Source organism: Lathamus discolor, chromosome W (genome assembly GCF_037157495.1).
Source record: "Lathamus discolor isolate bLatDis1 chromosome W, bLatDis1.hap1, whole genome shotgun sequence".
Lineage (NCBI taxonomy): Eukaryota > Metazoa > Chordata > Aves > Psittaciformes > Psittacidae > Lathamus > Lathamus discolor.
In genome coordinates, this window is record NC_088908.1 from 24,942,053 (window position 1) to 24,964,936 (window position 22,884).

Here is a 22,884-nt window from a genome sequence, read left to right on the forward strand (position 1 = left end):
CATCCAGGAACCTCAACTCAGAACAGCAAGAGCTATGGAGGGAACCTCAAGTCCTTGACAGGACTTGCCCAGGAGCAGGCAACTCAGCTGATGCAAGCAGCTGACGCACAGGGGGCGGAGCCAGGAGGAGAGGCACCAGCCCTGACTGGTTAAAAACCTGCCCCAGGGAGTATGAGTGAGCAAGAATGTGGTAAACAGGGTGGGTAGAGAAAGCTTGTGCTGTAGTTCATGTGGGCAGGTGAGTGGGATGGTGAGTGCCCACCGTATGACCAGGACCCAGGCTGGGAGCTCTGCTCTGGCTGCCCCAGCCGTGGCCAGCGTAGGCACCCAGACAGAGCCGATGAGAGGGGAGGCTGCAGTGCAGAGCTCGGAGTATAGAGAGAGCCTGCACTAGTCTCCTGAGGCAAGGGTGCACAATGGGCAGGGCTGCACTCAGGGCTCACTGGTGGAGGTCCTTCTGCAGCAGGTGGCTGAGCTGTGGGACGCTGTCAATAAGCTAAAGGATGTCAGGGAAGCTGAGAGGAAGCGGGACTGCTTGCTCCAGGCCCAAACTGTGCAGGGGCTTCAAGTGCCTACCGTAGCTCATGGAGGAAAGAAGGAGGCTGTTAACCCAGGAAGCTGGGAAACAGGAAAAAAAAACCAAAAAAAGGAGGAAGAGGGCAATTAAAAGCAAGGGGCTTCCTCCTAAATCTTTTGTCCCCACCCAGAACTGCTTCCCAGTTATGCAGGGGGCTGATGAGGAAACACACTTGCACCAGAAACAAACGGCTGGTGCACTGGTAAAGAAGATCTCACCTGGTGCTGCCAGGAAAAAGCTGCAGGTCATACTGGTAGGGGACTCTCCTTTGAAAGGAACAGAGGCACCCATCTGTCGGCCTGACCCAATCTCAATGGAGGTGTGTTCCCTACCTGGGGCATGGATCAGGGATGTTGCAGAGAAGCTGCCTGGTCTAGTAAGACCCACTGACTATTACCCACTTCTAGAGATCCGTGTGGGTGCTAGTGATATAAATAGCAGTAGCCTGGAGAACATAAAGAAGGACTACAGAGCCCTGGGAGAGGTGGTTAGGGGCTCTGGAGCTCAGATAGTCTTTTCATCAATTCTCCAGTATAAAGGGGAGGACCTTAAAAAGGCTAGGAGGATTGGCCAGGTTAATAAATGGTTAGAAGGGTGGTGCCATAGTCAGGGGTTTGGGTATCTAAAACATGGGAGGCCAGGTCTACTGGAGGCTGGTGGAGCTGGTCTGACAAAGAGGGGTAAGAGTGGTTTTGGTAGGAGGCTTGCCAGACTGGTCAAGAAAGCTTTAAACTGGATGTGTTGGGGGAAGGGGGCATCATTCCATCCCAGCATACCCAGTCAGTTGCCAGCTCCTTTCTTGGAGAAATATAGAGATATTCCAGCTGCTCCAGCCAATGAGCCAGCTTCATTTGGAGCTTGGCTCAGATGCCTCTATACAAACACCCGTAGCATGGGGAACAAACAAGAGGAATTAGAGATGTGTACATGTCTACAGGGGTATGATGTAATAGGCATCACAGAAGCATGGTGGGATGGCTCCTATGACTGGAGTGTTGGAATGGAAGATTACAGACAAGCCTGGCAGGCGGGGAGGTGCAGTTGCTATTTATATTAGTGATAGGCTGGAAAAGTATGGAATTCTGTCTGGGGACAGGTGATCAGTCAAAAGAAAGTTTGTGGGTCAGGGTTAAAGGGAGAAAAGCTATGGGGGACATTATTGTGGGGATCTGTTATAGACCACCTGATCAAGAGGAATCTGTGGATGAAGCACGCTACAGACAGATAGGAACAGCCTCACATTCGCACGCCCTTGTCCTCAAGGGGGACTTCAATCACCCTGACATCTGTTGGAGGGACGGTACAGCCCGGCAGATGCAATCCAGGAGGTTCCTCGATTGTGTGGAAGACAACTTCCTTCTGCAAGAAAACCACAGCAACTGAATTACTGGTTGTAGAAATAGATTTAAAGTAAATTCATACAGGGATATTCTAAACTGTGTATTTGGACTGTTCCTTATCAAAGGAGGAAAATAGATCAGACCACAAAGTGCTCCTTTTTCCCTTCAGTTTGCAGAATCATGCTTCCAGTAACGACTCTCACTGGGACAGATGAACAGCATGGGAACTGAAGTGGGGCATTAGGAGTGTACGGATCTCATTCATATCTTTCATGCAATCATGGAAATAAACTGCAGCATTCCTAGGGTAGAGCAATAAGCACTCTAGCTGCGTATAATACTTGCATTACATAGACTACACCAGCATAGTTAAAGAAAATCCCAGCATGAATGCACTTTAAGATAAAACAGCATTTATACTAATATAGTATATTTCCATATAGGAAAAAGAAATAAACTATATGCTGTAACTGCATTATGATAGATTTGTAGCAGAATATTAAGATATAGTGACTGCACAGTAGATCAGATCTAAAATATTTGAGATCCTGAATCTGAACAGTAATCATGCATACTGCAGGGCCTGGTACAAATATGAAATCTATAGCCAGAACATAGATCTTGGGGAATACAAAACATTGGCTTATTTTTATATCAATCTTTCCAAATTATGTATCCTGGAAAGAGACTGAGCATTATTGCATATGCTACAAAGACTACTGGAGTGGCTCCCATGATCCAGAAGACAAAATGTTTAGCATAACCCAAGTTATAGAATATCCTTTCAGTGGCAAGAAGAGCTTCCCATCTCCCCCAAAATGGCTATTTCGCACTAATGTTTTAGAGGATCACCAAACGCACAGTGTAGACATGCTATGCTGCCTTCTTTTGATATTCCTGTAACACAAGAAGTCTCCTGACAGCTTAGGGAGAAAAAAAAAAAAGTGTTATATTTGGGCATACCGAACACATTGTATCCATCCAAAGTGAAGTTGAAAAGAAAAAATACCAACCATCACAGTATACACCTTCCACAGAGAAGGATAGCCAAGAGCCCAGAGAACATAAAAGAACCTCCCTGAATTTTACTACTGAATTATAGCCACCTTCACATCTAGACCCATGCCATTAAGTAAAAGACAAATATAAGAAATACTTTCTAGATAGTCTCTGCCAGGGCAACCAGACTGTACAAATATTAGATTTATCAGTTCCCAGACCTGCCCTTGAAACAAATCTACAGCAGCAGAAGCAACTTCTAATCACAAGAAAGGTAAAACCTGAAAGTAAATAAAACAGAAGTTGTGAAAGAGTAAATTCTTCAAATGTACAGATTTCAAAAAGTAGCACCACAAACCAAGCTAGGAAATAAGGTGGGGGAATTCTTATTCCCCGTGAGTGAAATTGAAACTACCACAACTTGCCTGAGTCATGAATCGTGACTTGCCTGATCATGAATACTTCTGATTCTGTCTGCATTTCAGAAACCCATAAGAAAACAAAATACAACCATGCAGGACAAAGTGTACAGCCAAGAGTAAACCCATGAACTCATTGCTCAAAATGGAAATACAGTTTTGCTAGCTTCACCTCCAATGCAAAGGCCAAATTCTGCTTCTACTTAAGACTGATTTCACAAATACCACCTACTGATTTAATGCCCCAGTATAATCAGCTGCAAGTTCACTGAGCTAAATTCTAGTAGCTTGTTTCCTGTATAAATGTTAGTGAGACCCAAGTATGACAATACTGAGATAACATGAAACTTCACATTGCATTTTCAAATATCTACACTTAATTCAAGTAACTAGTAAAAAGTTACCAAATGCTGCAATGATCCCCCTTAATTTTAAGTATAATAAAATTAAAAGCAGACCTCATTGTTAGTACCTCCACTACCTTCCTCTTATCCCACTACCATCTCATTCCCACCTTCCTTGCTTCTCTGAAAAAAAACACAGCCTCTTTCCTCAGAGTTGCTGCCTTCTCCCCTCCTTCCTGTGAGCTCACAGCTCTTGGGGGGAAGTTGAACTTCCATTTTAACCTGAAAGATTCTATCATTCTTCCTCACCCAGGGGTTTCCACTTACTGTCAGTAGGTCAGCAGTATCATTAAAATATAGTAGTCTAGATGATAAAGAGGGGGGACCTATCTCCTAGAATGAATGAAGAACGCAGAAATAAATTCAAACAATAAAGCAATTTCTCTTTTACCTTTGAAGTAGCCATCAAGTAGTCTAGCTTAGTCTAGTAAGGAAGATAATACAAAATACCACTTAAGACCATCAGAAAAGTCAGCCACAGAGCAAAAGATATGGTTCTCAGCATATGCTCAGGTGCTATACCGACTTCTTCCAGTGATCAGAGATAGGAGGTAGGATCAAGAAGTGATCAAGTGAACAAGTGTTGGCAACAAACCTGCATTATAGTAATAAGAAAAAAAAAAAAGAAGTAATTCTTTGGAGACTAGAAATGTTTCTCATTGATTCATCTAGTGGTTGAAGAGTAAAATCCATACAGGATTTAGCCAATAAATAAAGAAAACTACTTTTTAGCAAAACATTTTCCTCAGATATGCAAAACTTCATGTAAATCCATCACTCAAGTCCTACACCTGTTCCTGCCTTATTTGATTTCTCTCACTGCTTCTGCATCTGGCCTAAAGTAACATTGAGAAGGCTCGTTTGGGTCAGGTGTCCTGTCCCTGCTTCCTCTCTGCTTCCCCTCCTCCCTGGCAGAGCATGAGACTCAGAAAGTGCTTGGTCAGACTAAACATTTGAGCACTAACTAAAAACATTGGTGTTATCAGCGCTGTTCCCAGGCCAAAAGTCAAAACCACAGCACTGCGCCAGCTACTAAGAAGGAGAAAAAATGACTGCTACTGCTGAACCTAGGACACCCTCCTAGTCACAGGGAAGGAAACCTAGGCGTAAGGTTTCGATAAACAAATGTTTTTCCTCATTGTGGTTGTTGTCGGGATGGTGATAGTGCAACTTGCTAATCTTTCTGTGGCTTGAATTCATTGTTAGAAAGTGCCAATTCAATTGTTTCTCACTTCTGTCCTCATTTCCTAAATGGTTTTAGGTAGGGACACTACACAAATCCCTGATGAAAGCAGACAACGTGGACTTAAGCGACCAGTGTCGTGAAGTGAGTGGCTTAACACCAGAGGGATTGGGCAAAGATGAACCACTGGACTGGGTTCTTCAGCAGGTGTGTTGCTCCTGGAAGTAGGGGCGATTCAGGGTGAAGCCTGAGGATGAGATTTGGTAAAAGACATAAACTTTAATTTTGCTTTTCAGTTTGAAACCACTAGCAGCAGGCTTTTGTGCTTATTTTAAAGCCAACCCAAAAGAGACCTGAACCATTTGAAATGGGAACCCTGTAGTTCTGAAACAGTTATATACAGTACCAGAGTAATTGATCTGATGCTTTAGTCCTTGGAAGATCTGGCTTCTGATTATTTCAGTAGGTCTACTTCTATTCCCAATTTCTTTTATTCAAAACCTTAAAAAGAGGCTGCTAAGAGCTCTACTTAATTTAGCAGTGCTAATCAAACTTTCAAAATTCAGTTGGTATGTTTTAATCTACAGGTTCACTGCTCTAACGTGTGTTATAAACCTTGTTCTTTTCTGGTTTGTTATTCTAAAAGCGAGCTGAAAACTTCAAAATTATACCTTGATAAAACATCAGCTGTGCTTGTTGTTTCACTCATTTCCAGATGAGCTTAATTAGTTTAGTGAATTATAAAGGAATTAGCGTATTGTGGTTTTTTGCTTTGTGTTTTTGTTTGTTTGCTTTTTGGTTTGGTTTTTTTTTTTCTTCTGTATTTTGCTCTTTGGATCATTTAATATCACACTGAGACAGTAATTCTGTAAATATATATGATCCTTGCTGTTCAAGAGGTCCTAAGTTACCTAGAAGATCTTAATGTAAGTAATGCATACCTATGCGGTTCCTGAAAACTTGCTTGCCTTCACTGTCTTTTCTTTATATGAAATGTGCTTGAAAGGAAAAATACAATTCTGCATTTTGGTGTAACATATAAAACTGACTTTCCACACCTTGTCTGAATCATTTGTAGGTGTGTTTTGGCAAGAAACTTGCTTGGGCAGTAGAACAGGTTTGTGTTGCTGTAACTTCTGGTGACACAGATAACTTGCCAGACTAGGTCCTAACCCTCTTTGATACTGACTGGTTAACTTCACTCTGGAGTTAGTATCTTGGAAAATAGAAATGTGTAACTTTTATGTGTCTCTTTTTGTGTCTTATGTATCTAGCATTAGCTTTGCTAGAGTCCAAGACCAAGAGGTGATATTTGGGGGGGGGTTTGTGTTGTGGTGGGTGTGGGTTGGTTTTGGTTTTAGTTAAAAAAGCTTCAAAATAACCCCTGAGAAAATATGCAGCTGCAGGTTTGATCTTGTCACAGATCTTGCACTAAAGACATCTGGAACAGCTTAGCCTAGTACACTCTGTTTACCTTTACAACAGACACACTTTAATTATACTCAGTACTTTGAGAGATTGTATCTTATTGCTGTAAATTGTACTGTAGGTGGGTCTGCTTTAGCAAATAAAAATAAATGCTACCTTTGTGTGTAGGTGGGTAGAGACTCTTAAAAAATCTCTCTTAAAAAATCTTCCCCCCCCCCCCCCCCCCTTTTTTTTTTGTTTGGCATATCTATGCAAATAAATAATGATTTTGCAGTTAATTGTTGGGTGCCAGTTGTGATGTGGCACCCAAAACCTGTCATAGGTTTTCTGGAGCACACTTTACCTAAGCTTATCTCCCTTCCCTTCCATGTGTCCTGATCCCATGGGAGTTAGGAGAGAATTAATTCATCCTCTCTCTTGCAATGGTGGCAAAAAGGAAAATTCCATATTCTCTAATGGCAGATCCTTTTCTGTGCCTTTGAAGACAAGTCCATTAAATATTTTAATTGCATCATGTATTTTAAGGGTGAGTCAGGTATTTGTCAACACATAGTGGGTTTGTTTCTGTGTGTTCTCCCTCCCCCCCCCCCCAGTTAAGTGTTTAGCAAAAGCATAGGTGGGTGAAGAAGTGCTTTTTTGGAAAGGAGGAGGATAAGGAAGTAAACTTGTACCTTGATTGGAGATAATATCATAGAGTATGTGAAACTAGCTCTCTACACCCTGGTTGGATTGTGGTACAAAATTTGATGATGCAGCTGAAAACCTCAGCCGTTCTCTAATTTGTAACTGTTAAGCAGTTGATCAGCTACTGTGGGCCTGGAGTTTTTCCACTGACCACAGAAAGCCTCTTTCTATTACTATTTAGTTCTCATTCCAGCAATGATAGGGCCTACCAGAAATCTAATCTGTGGTTAAGTCTTTATTCTGCTTGTAACAAGGCACTTCTACAAATGATGCGTCATTTAAATTTTACTTCATATTCTTACAGCTTTATATCTCGCATGACTTACTACTTGGGTTTGTCTTAAATATTTTAAAATGGGGTTCCTCACCAATATATTTTTGCTGAGTATTTTTACAAAGTGAGGTTCTGAAGCACAGTGCCCCTGAAAAATGGAGGTGTTTGCTGTGGTGTATGTTCTATAAATTTTGCTGCAAATTTTTAAGTACTTGTGCAGGGTAATGGGCATTTGATTCCACAGATGCAGGCATAACAGGCATTTATGGGATCCAGCTGTATTTTCTGGACACAGAAATCATAAAATGTGTGCCCTTTGGAACAGTCTGCTTGATGTATTTAGTTCACAACGGCATTAATAACTTGCCTGTTGTTGGACCAATAACAGGGAACTTGCAGCTGCTGACTGAGGTGTGTTGCTAGAGTTGTAGAATGCTACTGAGTATAAAAATGTGAGGGATTGATTTATTTATTTATTTTCTTTTTTTTTTTTTTGTTCGGTTTTGCAGTGGTGTTGGTTTGTGGGGGTTTTTTGGGGGGGTGTTGTTTTTTGTTGTTCTTTTTTTTAACAAAGTAGATCACTTGTTCAAGTGTGTATACTAAAGGGAACAGTGTCTTACATTTCTTCCTGCATTACTGGGACATTCTTGCTAGATTTCATTGTTCACATCCTCAAATCACAGGACTGGCTTATTAGCATCTTATTTATATTTTTGTAAATAACTGCTGGAGCTTTGTTTTCCCACTTTGCAAGCTAGTAAGGGAAAAAACTATTTTCAGGTTGTTCTCTGAAACCTTGCAGGAGTGGAAGGTTGCTTTTAAAGAGCCAAACCGAAATGAACTCTGCCTTTCTCTTGGTTCCATTACTTGGTCATTAAAAAGCTGACATCTGAATGTGCTTCTTTGTTTCTGACCAAGTCATTACCATAAAGTACAGTGAGACAGGAACCTTAGCCCACGCCCTCCACCTGATAAACACTAACACAGCAAATACTGGCTGTAAGCTAGGTACAATATGATGAAACTGTGAGATCAAGAGAAAGAACTTTGAGAGCCAATAAATCAGCATTGTTACAAGTGACTATTAATCCAAAACAATGAATGCTTATCAGAAATACGATTAAACACACTCCAATCAGATCTGTCATTATCTCAATCTTTCTTGCCCCAAGTTGGGCGCCAAAAAGGACTGTCGTGGTTTAAACCCAGTCAGCCATAAATCAGCTATGCAGCCTCTCTCTCATTCCCCCCCCCCCTTTTCTTCCCCCTGCTCCACGAGAGATGGGAAGGTGAATAGAAAGAATTCGTCTCCCATGGATTGTGATAAGAACAGTTTAGTAACTAAGGTATAACACAAATCACTACTGCTACCACCAATAATAATAATGATAAAGGAAATAACAAGGGAAGAGAATACAATACCACCTGCCGACCAATAATACCCAACCCGACCGAGCACCGACCGATATCTAGTCCAACCCTGCAGTGAACTAGGCCTTCCGGGTAACTTTCAGTTACATCCTGGGCATGACGTGCTGTGGTATGGAATACCTCTGGCTAGTTTGGGTCAGGTGTCCTGTCTCTGCTTCTTCCTGACTTCCCTTCCTCCCTGTCAGAGCATGAGACTCAGAAAGTCCTTCATCAGACTAAACATTTGAGCAGTAACTAAAAACATTGGTGTTATCAGCGCTGTTCCCAGGCCAAAAGTCAAAACCACAGCACTGCGCCAGCTACCAAGAAGAAGAAAAAATGACTGCTGCTGCTGAACCCGGGACACACCCCTTGACAGTTTGATGACATCAGGGTACACTGTGCACCAGTATCTACTAGAGTCTTATACTCCTGTGGAACTGATGTGCCAGTCCACCTGATCCACATGGTTCAGTAAAACCATTTGTCCTTCTCCTCCACCTGGCTGGAGGCACAGCCCCACTAACAATGATCATAGGATTCTCCATTTACTTCTTGTATAAAGGGATTAGTATTTCTTACCACAGGAGTTGAAGTGAAATCAGCTCTTCCACCCCATCTGGGAAGCTGCTCACCAAAGACTGAAGCAGCAACCTCCTTGGGAGGATCATCATTGACATTTTCTTTCCTTTTCAGTTCATGCACCCATTCCTCCAGAACCGAGGTGGATTTTCCATCCCCGTTCCTCATGTTTTTTCCATGATCCTGCAGATAAAACCATAGGGTAGTCCATGGCATGTGCCTCCTGAATCTTCCTTCTCAGGCAACAGGGCGCCTTCTTTTAATAGTCAAGACTGAGACAAGGGGGACACAAAATCACAAAATGGAATATATAAACCTTTAGAATCAGTTTTAAGTAATGTTAAGTTTGATGGCTTTGTAACAGTATGGCCTGGGTTCAGCAGTAGCAGTCATTTTTCTCCTTCTTAGTAGCTGGTGCAGTGCTATGTTTTCATTTTTTGGCCTGGGAAGAGAGCTGATAACGCCGATGTTTTTAGTTGCTGCTCAAATGTTTGGTCTGGTCAAGGACTTTCTGAGCCTCATGCTCTGCCAGGGAGGAGAGGCCGGGAGAAAGCAGAGACAGGACACCTGACCCAAACTGACCAAAGAGGTATTCCATACCACAGCACATCATGCCCAGGATGTAACTGGGAGTTGACCCGGAAGGGCTACGACTGCAGGGTTGGACAAGGTATCGGCCGGTGCTTGGCTAGGGGGAGTGGGGCGAGTTATTGGTCAGCTGGTGTTGAGGTGTTGTATTCTTTCCTATTGTTATTTCTTTTATCATTATTATTATTGGTGGTAGCAGTAGTGATTTGTGTTATACCTTGGTTACTAAACTGCTCTAATCTCAACCCATGGGAGTTGCATTCTTTTCGATTCTCTTCTCCGTCCCTCCAGGATCAGGGGGAGGGCAAGAAGTGGGGGGAGCACACACTGCCGGCTCATGTTCATTTTCTCATTGACCAGCACCCCCAAGTCCTTCTCCGCAGGGCTGCTCTGAATCTCTTCTTTGCCCAATCTGTAGCTGTGCCTGGGATTGCTCCGACCCAGGTGTAGGACCTTGCACTTGTCATGGTTGAACTTCATAAGGTTGGCATCAGCCCACCTTACAAGCGTGTCAAGGTCCCTCTGGGTGGCATTCCTTCCCTCCAGCATATCAACCAGACCACACAGCTTGGTGTCATCAGCAGACTTGCTGAGGGCGCACTCAATCCTACTGTCCATGTCAGCGATGAAGATGTTAAACAAGACATATTCCATTCCAACACTCCAGTCATAGGAGCCATCTCACCATGTTTCTGTGATGCCTATTATATCATACCCCCGTAGATGTGCACACATCTCTAATTCCTCTTGTTTGTTCCCCATGCTACTTGCTATCAGTCCAAAATGATTTGGTGAATGCAGTTTTCCTTTAGGTTAACATGTAATGCAGTCTTAATGGAAAAAATGTTCCTCCCTGTAACCAAAATAATTAGCCCTGGAATTTGTCTGACAGAGGCATCTGTCCCTCTCCTTATCACATCTAAGTCACAGCCTTTTGTACTAGAAGTTTGGTCTCAATAGGCTTTAACACTTGAGTCTTGAAGGTCAAACACTGACCCCTATATGTAGGGCTCCCACCAAAATGTGGCCGGGACTGAAAGCTTTAGGCAGTCCTGCTCACCTTGGGCCTCTGTGCCTTCTCCCTCCCCAAGCTCAAACCCTAACCCTAGACACTAAACCACTGCTTTCAAATTAGGCTATGTTTATCACATAAGTAAGGCAAGTTGTATATTAGACTTTAGTCTGCTAGTTCAATATCCGACACTGAGCTTTCACACTTGTTCAATAATTTCGAAGAGCGCCCACTTGCTCAGTTTTATCCCCACTGATCATTATTTGGGGGTCCAAATTCAGTATCAAGGAGAGGGGCTGCATACTAAGACAAGGGGGGCACAAAATCACAAAATGGAATATATAAACCTTTAGAATTAGTTTTAAGTAATGTTAAGTTTGATGGCTTTGTGACAGTAGCAATGGAAAATTACTGAGTTGCATGATACACAGAAAAAAAAATAGAGTGCAGCTAGAGAACACACTGAGAATTCTTGTACAAGATAAATTGTTATAGTTGACATAGTTCTAAGAAAAATAGTCTAGAAGAACAGGACACAGGGATAAGGAGTATCTGGGAATGGCAGGTGTCCAGGATGGGCTACAGTTAAACTAACTGATAAGTAGAAGGATAGGAGGATTATTATGTCTCTGGTGCTAACGAACCAATTAAACTGGTATGAGCATCTACTGCACATGTTTCGAAGGCTGCCAGAAGCGATGAAGACTGTTGGAAGAAGTAAACGACCCTCAGAGACCACCACCACAATTTTGCGCGCATGCGGGGAACTTTCTGGAAACTGATGTAATCCATACGTAGCCTCATGAATATGTATGTATGCCCAGTGGCTATATAAGGACGGCTTGTGTAGCAATAGGGGAGACACAGGTTGGGAAGAGCAATCCCCCGTGTCTCCCGGTGCCGCAATAAAGAATACCTGCTTGTCAGCTTGAAAACTTTGTTGGCAAGTTTGTTCCTGGAGTTTTTTCTGAAACAATTTGGCGACCACAAAGGGACGCTCTCTGCTCGGCTGCAGGACCTGCTGAAGACAGGGCTCTCTAGGGCCCTTGTTAATTTTTCCCGGGGGGACCCCTCGACTCATTCAGATCGCTGCGGGAGCAGACAAGGACCATCTCATAAAAGGTATTCTTTTCTTTTGTATAGTCTGTAAGGTGCAGGGGGCATCTTGCATAAAGACTAAATTGGTAATTGGGTTGGTTTGGTAAGCGTACGCAAGGTTTGGAAGCCTTCCATAAATCGAGATAGGAAATCTCATAGCTAAAGGCGTATACCCGGCTGCTAGCATCTGTTTGGTATACACCCACAAGAAGCAAGGGGCTTCTTGTGATTTGGGACCTGCCAAGACACAGTGGGCATCTTGCAGAAAAGGTTTTGGATTTTACTGGTGTATACCCACAAGGAGCAGGGGGCTTCTTGTGATTTGGGTCCTTCTAAGACACAGTGGGCATCTTGCAGAAAAGGTTTTGGATTTTACTGGTATACACCCCCAGGAAACAGGGGGCATCTTGGGGTTTGGGTCCTACAAGACACAGGGGGTGTCTTGTGGAAATGGTTTTGGATCTTGTTGGTATTTGATTTATTTTGTGGCTTGTTACATTAAGGATTTTGGTCTTGTGATTTTGGTATCAGTGACAGACTGCTATAACTAAGCAGGGGTGTCCTGGGTTGAGCAGCAGCAGTCATTTTTCTCCTTCTTAGGAGCTAGTGCAGTGCTGTGTTTTGATCTTTTGGCCTGGGAACAGTGCTGATAACCCCGATGTTTTCAGTTGCTGCTCGAATGTTTGGTCTGGCCAAGGACTTTCTGAGCCTCATGCTCTGCCAGGAAGGAGGGGAGGCCGGGAGGAAGCAGAGACAGGACACCTGACCCAAACTAGCCAAAGAGGTATTCCATACCACAGCACATCATGCCCAGGATGTAACTGGGAGTGACTCAGAAGGGCTAGAGGGACTGCAGGGTTGGACGAGGTATGGGTCGGTGCTCGGCTGGGGGGAGTGGGGCGAGTTATCAGTCAGCTGGTGCTGAGGTGTTGTATTCTTTCCTCTTGTTATTTCCTTTATCATTATTATTATTGGTGGTAGCAGTAGTGATTTGTGTTATACCTTAGTTACTAAACTGTTCTTATCTCAACCTGTGGGAGTTGCATTCTTTTCAATTCTCTTCTCCGCCCCTCCGGGAGTAGGGGGAGGGCAAGAAGGGGGGGAGTGAGCGAACGAGGTTTGTGGTTGGGTTTAAACCATGACAGTTCTTTTTGGCGCCCAACGTGGGGCTCGAAGGGTTGAGATAACGACAGAGATGATCGGATTAATAGTCATCACAATGCTGATTTATTTGCTCTCAAAGTTGTTTCTCTTTTTCTCAGAGTTTCAGAATGTAGTATATTACTTTAGACTTGTACCTGGCCGTACCACTGCTCTTCACCGTCCTGGCCCTTGTCCTCGCCTCCGTCTTCGTGAGGCTGCAGGGAGCCGAGGGGGAGCAGCCCCGGGAGCCGGCGGCGGCCGAAGCGGCCCGGGAGAGCGGCCCCGGCGGCCAGGCGGCGGTGGGAGCGGGGCCGGAGGCCGGGAGTAAGGCGGCTGCTGAGCAGCGGGAGGAGGCGGCGGAGCAGCCGAGCCCCGCGGAGGAGCCGAACCCCGCGGAGGAGCCTAGCCCCGCGGTGGGGCCCAGCCCCGCGGCGGCCGAGAGTATCCCCCGGAAGCCGCCCACCGAGCCCCAGGAGGATGCAGGAGCCCAGGCAGCATTTCCCAGCAAGGCAGAGCAGGAAGAGCTGCACCCAGGAAAAGAGAAGCTGGTGGTGGGAGAGCCTGCAAGCACGGCAGCTACACCAGCCCCAGGGACAAGTACAGCAGCATCACTGGAGAGTTCTGAAGGGTTTGAATGGCCTTTGGGTATTTGTGATGGGGATCAGCATGTTGGCACACACACAGAGTGTGTTCTACCCACGACCATTTTGTCTGATCTCAGAAGTCAAGCAAAGTCAGGTTTGGGTCTTGTCTGGGGTTAGACCACAGTATGGGAGGACCAAGAGATCTTCCCCAAGGCTGGACAGCCATGAATGGCAGGGTGTGTGGGACAGTATGAGCGAGTATCTAGTCCACTGGGCCCCTCCAGTGCTTTGGAAGCGTCAGAGATGGAGGGCAGCCATATGGAGTCCCCGACAACAAGATGCAGAAATTGCTGAGGAGGACAGTGAATTATTTTGAACCTGGTGGTCCCATGACACTTCAGGCCATCGGGGCAGAGATGCGACATAGAGATGGACTCATGATCAAGGGGTGGACTTAGCAATGGACACTATTGCCCAGGTTATTCATGAGTGTGAACACTGCACACAGCCTCTCCTGCTCTGAGAGACTGTTACAAGAGATGGAGCCTGACATCATGGACCAGATGGACTCAGCAGCTTTATAGGTCCATGCACTAAGAAATGATGTTTTTCTCTGTGTATATGTAGATGTATATATATATGTAAGAGTGATGGCATATTGAAGATGTGGGATCTGAGCATGGCATGAATGGTATGGAATAAGGGGTGGATAATGTCCTGGGTTGAGCAGCAGCAGTTATTTTTCTCCTTCTTAGGAGCTAGTGCAGTACTGTGTTTTGATCTTTTGGCCTGGGAACAGTGCTGATAACGCCAATGTTTTCAGTTGCTGCTCGAATGTTTGGTCTGGCTGTTATAAAAACTTGCCACAGATGTGAATTTGTCTGATTAATTTTATTTACAATTGATTAGTATTGAGAGGCAATAAGCAAGCAGTGCTGGGTGCGCCGGGGAGTCTCCGCTCCACCTACGATGCACCCCTATTTCCAAAGATTCTCTCTTTTTATACTCTTTTGTATCTGGTATACGTGTCCTTTCACATATTGTAAAGTGTCCTTTTATGGTATGATCCGAGTCTGCGCCAGTCTGCTGCTAGAGGTCTTTATCTTCCTTCCTTGAAGATTGCTGAATCGAAGGTCTCAAATCTTCCTGTTTTGTGACTTCTACACAATAGGTCTCAAGCCTTGTTTACATTACCGGATATCTGCAGTTAGCATCAGGCTTAGCATCAGCATATCTATACGTCCGTGCTTGAGGTTACAACCTTGCTTAAGCATGTGTTAGTTTAAAGTTTATCTTGGTTAATACAGTTAAATGTAAAAGTAAATTCAATAGTTTTCTAAGTTACTGACACGAATCACACCCACATTCCTCACATGGCCAAGGACTTTCTGAGCCTCATGCTCTGCCAGGGAGGAGGGGAGGCCGGGAGGAAGCAGAGACAGGACACCTGACCCAAACTAGCCAAAGAGGTATTCCATACCACAGCACTGTCATGCCCAGGATGTAACTGGGAGTGACCCAGAAGGGCTAGAGGGACTGCAGGGTTGGACGAGGTATGGGTCGGTGCTTGGCTGGGGGGAGTGGGGCGAGTTATCAGTCAGCTGGTGCTGAGGTGTTGTATTCTTTCCTCTTGTTATTTCCTTTATCATTATTATTATTGGTGGTAGCAGTAGTGATTTGTGTTATACCTTAGTTACTAAACTGTTCTTATCTCAACCCGTGGGAGTTGCATTCTTTTCAATTCTCCTCTCCATCCCTCCAGGATCAGGGGGAGGGCAAGAAGGGGGGGAGTGAGCGAACGAGGTTTGTGGTTGGGTTTAAACCACGACAAGAGGGCATCTTGTGGTTTGGGTCATACAAGACGCAGGGGGTATCTTGTGGAAATGGTTTTGGGTCCAGTGTGCTATCAACAGTCCATAAGGGATTTGATTCGTGATGCTGTCAGCGTGGGTCCCTGAATAAGTTAGTCGAATTACCCGCCAATACAGTGGGCTGTCCAGTACAGTTCCCACAGTGGGACGCAGACAGGCTGGTCAGACATAAGGGTCTCGTCCTTCTTGAGACACTGACAGGCTGGTCAAATATAAAGGGTTCAAGGAAAACCCCCCATTAATGTTACAATATGGTCTAAGCCATAGGGGTTAGGGAGTATTGCTTTTGATTCTACTGGTATTTGTTTTATTTTGTGGCTTGTTACAGTAAAGAATTTGGTCTTGTGATTTGGTATTGGTGACAGGATGTTATAACTGTGTTATTAACTGTTGTTTGTTTGATTGAATTTTAGTCTCTGTCTCAAGTGTTATAACTGTGTGTAGTGTGTCTGTGGGATCCCGTGTGTGTGTGTGAATGTGAGATTGATAATGGAAAATCAGCAGAGTGAAGAGATCATGAAAAAAAGTCTTTTAGGGTGCATTTTTGCACACTGGAAAGAACTTGGAGGGTTTCCTGAGGGCTCGGTAAATGAGAAAACATTGATAAAATATTGTAACCGATAGTGGCCTTTGTATATTTTGGAAGATCAGGAAAAATGGCCTAAAAATGGAACTCTGAACTATAATACATTGTTACAATTAATGTTGTTTTGAGGTGGCAAGGAAAATGGGATGAACTAATGTATGCAGATATGTTTTTGACTTTAAGAAACCACATGGAGTGACAGATTGAATGCAAAATTAATATAGCTCCGCCAGATCCCTTAATTTTGGCTTTGGAAGAGAACAGGAAAAAACTGAAAGTTAAGATGGAGAGATGCTGTTCAGCCTGTGATATTGGGGAAAGATGTTTAAAGTTTAAAATCAGTAATCAGGAAGATAGGTTGGAAAATTATGTATCACAAATACCTCTGAGAGGAGCACCCTCTGTATCTGTCCTATCAGATATTCATAAGGAGGAGGAGACGGCTGTCACTGGCAACAAGAGGCAGATTCACATTCAGAGTTAAGAAAGGGTTAAACCAGAAGTGCTGTTGCACAGACAGCCATCTTCAGCCCCTGCAGAGCAGGGTGAGCAACTGTGAGAAAAAAAAAGGGAAAACCAAGGGTGAAAAGAGCTTACGCAGCTCCTGTGTTTGAGAATGGGAGGAGGGATGTCGGGCAGAGGTGGGGGAGTGGGCTCTTCTTCTGTGGAACCAGACAGGTGTGCGTGCTATGGGGAATTTGGACGTTGGAAGTGAGACTGCCCTGGGGGGGGAGGGAGGGGGGGGCAGTGCCATGGGTGGCTCCGGTGACTGAATTGGAACTAGATTGACAGGGACCTGGGGAATCCACTGATTAAATTAAAATTAGGGATTAGAGGAAATAAAGTGGAATTTTAGTGGATACAGGAGCAATTTGTTTGGTGACAAAATAGAGAGAAAACAATTCGTTACAGATGTGGGAGCTACTGGCCACCAGGAAAAAGAGGGGAAAAAAAAAAAAAAAAAAGAGAGTCTTTCTTTATGAAACCTTTAAAGTACAAATTGGGAAAACAAATAGGAATGCATAAATTTTTATGCATGCTAAATTCTCTAAAATCTTTATTAGGGTGAGAAGCAACACTTAAAGAAGGCAAAATGGAATTTAGAGTTAAAAACAATCAATTAATTGCAGTTCTGAGTTTATCTTTAATTCAGCAGAAAAGCAAACAGGAGGACCTCCCTGAAATAGAAGAAAACCTTAATCAGATATATCTGGGAGTATGGGCATCTGAAGATCCAGGTAATGTGAAAAATGCTTTGCCTGTTAAAGTGGAAATAAAAAAGGAGGGGGCTTGCTCAATTAGAATAAAACAATATTCCTTAAAATTAGAAGATCAAAGGGAATCAAAAATCATTGATACATTTTAAAATATAGATTATTAATTGAATATGAATTGGAATATAACACTCCTATCTGGACAGTAAAGGAATATGAAGGGAAAAGTTGCAGATTAGTTCAAGATCTCAGGGCAATCAACAAAATTGCACCAGGATTAGGGTGTTCTGGTAAGACCACTATATGAACTGTTGAAAGGAAACCCTCCCTCTTTAGAATGGACTGATAAAGCAGAGGGAGCTTTGAGAAATTTAAAAATCAGAGCTAATGAGAGAAGCAGCTCTGTGACTTCCGGATGTGACTAAATCCTTTTGGCTATATTCCTATGAAGAAGAAGGAATAGCTTTGGGGGTCCTTGCTCAGAAACTAGGACCCTACAGAAGGGCACTGGCGTATTTTTCAAAACAGCTGGATGAAGTGAGCAAAGGATGGCCCGGATGCCTAAGGGCTGTGGCATCAGTTGTCATGAATATTGAAGAGGCTTGCAAATTCACCTTGGGACAAAAGATTACTGTGGTAGTGTCCCATGTGGTATCAGCAGTCCTGGAACAGAAAGCAGCCCACTCGTTATCTCCTTCACATTTTTTAAAATACCAGGCCACCCTTGTGGAACAAGGTGATATAGAAATTGTGGTCACTAATGTGAATCCAGCATCCTTTTTGCAGGAACGATCGACAGAACCACCAACATACAACTGCTTGGCCACCATAGAGACTGTGTATTCGAGCCGACCAACCTTGAAAGAAAAACCTCTGGAAGATGCTGATTCTTGGTTTACTGATGGTAGTATCTACATGAAAAATGGTAAACAAAAGGCAGGATATGCCATTACCACCACTTCACAGGTAATAGAAGCTAAACCTTTACCAGCAAACACCTCTGCCCAGAAGGCAGAAATAATAGTATTAATGAGATCCCTGGAACTGGCTAAAGATAAAAGGATAAATATTTGGACTGATTCTAAATATGCTTTTGGTGTGGTACATGCACATGGTGCTATCTGGAAAGAACGAGGACTTTTGAACACAAGGGAAACAGATTAAACATGCTGCAGAAATTCTACTGCTACTGGAAGCTCTTCAGCTACCTGAAGAAGTAGCTGTATGTACTGTAGAGGGCTTCAGCAAGGTGACTCTGATCAGGAAATTGGAAATAATATGGTTGATTTTGAAGCCAAACGAGCAGCTGAACAATCTAAAATCATGTCCTTAATCCCTGATGGCAAACTAACAATTGAAAAATCTAAACCTAGGTATTCAAAAGAGGATAGAAAGTTGATTCAAGATCTAAAAGGACAGGTGTCCTGGGTTCAGCAGTAGCAGTCATTTCTCCTTCTTAGTAGCTAATGCAGTGCTATGTTTTCATTTTTTGGCCTGGGAAGAGAGCTGATAATGCTGATGTTTTTATTTGCTGCTCAAATATTTGGTCTGGCCAAGGACTTTCTGAGCTTCATGCTCTGCCAGGGAGGAGGGGAAGCTGGGAGGAAGCAGAGACAGGACACCTGACCCAAACTAGCCAAAGAGGTATTCCATACCACAGCACGTCATGCCCAGGATGTAACTGGGAGTGACCCAGAAGGGCTAGAGGGACTGCAGGGTTGGACGAGGTATGGGTCGGTGCTCGGCTGGGGGGAGTGGGGCAAGTTATCAGTCAGCTGGTGCTGAGGTGTTGTATTCTTTCCTCTTGTTATTTCCTTTATCATTATTATTATTGGTGGTAGCAGTAGTGATTTGTGTTATACCTTAGTTACTAAACTGTTCTTATCTCAACCTGTGGGAGTTGCATTCTTTTTGATTCTCCTCTCCATCCCTCCAGGAGCAGGGGGAGGGCAAAAGGGGGGGAAGTGAGCGAACGAGGTTTGTGGTTGGGTTTAAACCACGACAGTACTTTTTTGGCGCCCAACGTGGGGCACGAAGGGTTGAGATAACGACAGAGATGATCGGATTAATAGTCATCACAATGCTGATTTATTTGCTCTCAAAGTTGTTTCTCTTTTTCTCAGAGTTTCAGAATGTAGTATATTACTTTAGAGCCGGTATTTGCTGTGTTAGTGTTTATCAAGTGTGGGGCCTGGGCTAAGTTTCTTGTTTCACTGTACTTTATAGCAATGGCTTGTAATACGGTTGGGCTCCGGCAGCAGGGAGAGATGGATGTGGCCGTGGACTTGTACCTGGCCGTACCACTGCTCTTCACCGTCCTAGCCCTTGTCCTCACCTCCGTCTTCGTGAGGCTGCAGGGAGCCGAGGGGGAGCAGCCCCGGGAGCCGGCGGCGGCCGAAGCGGCCCGGGAGAGCGGCCCCGGCGGCCAGGCGGCGGTGGGAGCGGGGCCGGAGGCCGGGAGTAAGGCGGCTGCTGAGCAGCGGGAGGAGGCGGCGGAGCAGCCGAGCCCCGCGGAGGAGCCGAACCCCGCGGAGGAGCCTAGCCCCGCGGTGGGGCCCAGCCCCGCGGCGGCCGAGAGTATCCCCCGGAAGCCTCCCGCCGAGCCCCAGGAGGATGCAGGAGTCCAGGCAGCATTTCCCAGCAAGGCAGAGGAGGAAGATCTGCACTCAGGAAAAGAGAAGCTGGTGGTGGGAGAGCCGGCAAGCACTGCAGCTACACCAGCCCCATTGACAAGTACAGCAGCATCATTGGAGAGTTCTGAAGGGTTTGAATGGCCTTTGGGTACCCTTGGGACCTGCCTGCTGATTGTGATGGGGATCAGCATGCTGGCACACACAGAGATTGTGTTCTACCCACGGCTATTTTGTCTGATCTCAGAAGTTAAGCAGAGTCAGGTTTGCTTCTTGTCTGGGGTTAGAGCACAATATGGGAGGACCAAGAGATCTTCCCCAAGGCTGGACAGTCATGAGTGGCAGGGTGTGTGGGACAGTATGAGCGAGTATCTAGTCCACTGGGCCCCTCCAGTGCTTTAGAAGCATCGGAGATGGAAGGCAGCTGTATGGAGTCCCCAGCAACAAGTTGCAGAAACTGCTGAAGGGGACAGTGAATTATTTTGAACCTGGTGGTCCCATGGCACTTCAGGCCATCGGGGCAGAGATGCAACATAAAGATGGACTCATGATCGAGGGGTAGACTTAGCAATGGACACTATTGCCCAGGTTATTCACAAGTGTGAACACTGCACACAGCCTCTCCTGCTCTGAGAGACTGTTACAAGAGATGGAGCCTGACATCATGGATCAGATGGACTCAGCAGCTTTATAGGGACTGGTTCATGCACTAAGATAAGAGTGCACTGAGATAAGAGTGATGGTACATTGAAAATGTGGGATTTGAGCATGATGTGAATGGTATGGAATAAGGGGTGGATACTGTCCTGGGTTCAGCAGTAGCAGTTATTTTTCTCCTTAGGAGCTAGTGCAGTGCTATGTTTTCATTTTTTGGCCTGGGAAGAGAGCTGATAACACTGATGTTTTTATTTGCTGCTCAAATGTTTGGTCTGGCCAAGGACTTTCTGAGCTTCATGCTCTGCCAGGGAGGAGGGGAAGCTGGGAGGAAGCAGAGACAGGACACCTGACCCAAACTGACCAAAGAGGTATTCCATACCACAGTATGTCATGCCCAGGATGTAACAGAGAGTTACCCGGAAGGGCTAAGGACTGCAGGGTGGGACGAGGTATCAGTTGGTGCTTGGCTGGGGGGAGTGGGGCGAATTATTGGTCGGCTGGTGTTGAGGTGTTGTATTCTTTCCTCTTGTTATTTCCTTTATCATTATTATTATTGGTGGTAGCAGTAGTGATTTGTGTTATACCTTAGTTACTAAACTGTTCTTATCTCAGCCCATGGGAGTTGCATTCTTTTCAATTCTCCTCTCCGTCCCTCCAGGAGCAGGGGGAGGGCAAAAGGGGGGGAAGTGAGTGAACAAGGTTTGTGGTTGGGTTTAAACCACGACAACAGGAAAATAAAGAAGGTGGGGTTCAGATACCTGATGGGCGAATTGTAATCCCCTATAACCAACTCTGGAAATTAGTTCAGGAGGAACATAATAAAACTCATTGGGGTAGTAACTCTTTGTATAAATACTTTAGCAAACAAATTGTAGGAAGGAATCTACAGCACAGTTCAATTAGTGACAAAACAATGTCGTGGTTTAAACCCAACCACAAAGCTCTTTCACTCACTCCCTACCCCCTTTTTTTTTCTCCCTCTTTCTTTCCTCCCCCACCCCCCTGACCCTCCCCGCTCCCCCGACCATCCCCGCTCCTGGAGGGATGGGGAGGAGAATTGAGAGAATGTAACTCCCACGGGTTGAGATAACAGCCCAGTAAGTAAGGTATAACACAAATCACTACTGCTACCACCAATGATAATAATGATAAGAGAAAATAGCAAGGAAAGAGAATACAATACCACCGCCGAACGAGTTCGACCCCCCCCCCGAAGAGAAACCGTGCCCTTCTGGGTAACTCAGAGACCACCACCACAATTTTGTACACATGCGGGGAACTTTCTGGAGATTTATGTAATCCATACGTAGCCTCATGAATATGTATGTATGCCCAGTGGCTATATAAGGTTGGCTTGTGTAGCAATAGGGGAGACACACATTAGGAGGAGCTATCCCCCGTGTCTCCAGGCACCGCAATAAAGCATACCTGCTTGTCAGCTTGAAAACTTTGTTGGCAAGTTTGTTCCTGGAGTTTTCTCCAAAACAATACTGACCTGATACCCCTGTACAAAACTAAGGATCTCCTTCATTCCTGTGTTATATGGCAAGCTCTGCATATGAACCAGTGCTCCAGGCTGGAGCAGAATCAGAGTGTGGGTGGCAGTGACAGCAGCAGCAGCAACAGCTCCTGGAGGAGCTGCAAGATACCCCACTGTGGTGGGAGATACTAGAGGACTGAAAGAGAGGCAAAGTTATTATGAAATTAACTGGGTTTAATACTTGAAACAGGCAAAGATGAAAATAATTTAAATTTGAGAATAAGCAAAAAAATCATGGAAAACCAAGCAGCCCTCATGTGGACTGCTTTGGGGACTTTTAAAAATTTTTCTTCAGCATCTGATAATTAATTTTTGATAAAGCACTAAAATAAGCCTCTAGCTATTTGGATATTCCTATTTCCTTAACTAAAAATAGCTCTCATCCTTGAGAAAGTCCACTGCATCTGTGCCTGACATGGTAATGAAATAATGAGATAATCTAGTTACAAAATACATCCATGCTGTCAACTGAACCATTTCTAGAACACCAGGATACTCTGAGGGATTGCCTCTTTAATTCACCTCTGAGAAATAACAGAAAATTTAGCTACTGCTTACTCATCAGACCTCTAGCAGTTCCTAGTAAGTCTTCAAAATGGGATCCTTTCCTTTAGCAATGCAAAAAGGTTTTCTGTTTTGCTTCTTTTGGCCTACTGACCAT

The 22,884-nt window shown here is 44.5% G+C and overlaps 2 protein-coding genes across 4 annotated transcripts in view; both read left to right on the forward strand.

Moving 5' to 3' along the window:
* Positions 1 to 14,601, forward strand: part of LOC136004357 (nuclear factor of activated T-cells, cytoplasmic 3-like) — a 128,088-nt gene extending 113,487 nt beyond the window's left edge. For both annotated transcript variants that reach the window (XM_065660823.1, XM_065660821.1), the window contains one exon: positions 13,261 to 14,601. The gene's annotated coding sequence lies outside the window, so the exon portion shown is untranslated. The remainder of the gene's footprint in view (positions 1 to 13,260) is intronic.
* Positions 14,602 to 19,058: 4,457 nt separating this feature from the next.
* Positions 19,059 to 21,241, forward strand: LOC136004332 (cytochrome c1-like). Of its 2 annotated transcripts, none has more exons than XM_065660757.1 (2): positions 19,059 to 19,123; positions 19,623 to 21,241. In XM_065660757.1, exon 2 carries the CDS (start codon positions 19,625 to 19,627, stop codon positions 20,426 to 20,428), a length of 804 nt encoding a protein of 267 aa, XP_065516829.1. In that variant the 5' UTR covers positions 19,059 to 19,123; positions 19,623 to 19,624; the 3' UTR covers positions 20,429 to 21,241. The 2 variants fall into 2 exon arrangements, with proteins under 2 accessions (XP_065516829.1, XP_065516830.1); XM_065660758.1 differs by having other exon boundaries at positions 19,109 to 19,182.
* The last annotated feature ends 1,643 nt before the right edge of the window (positions 21,242 to 22,884 follow it).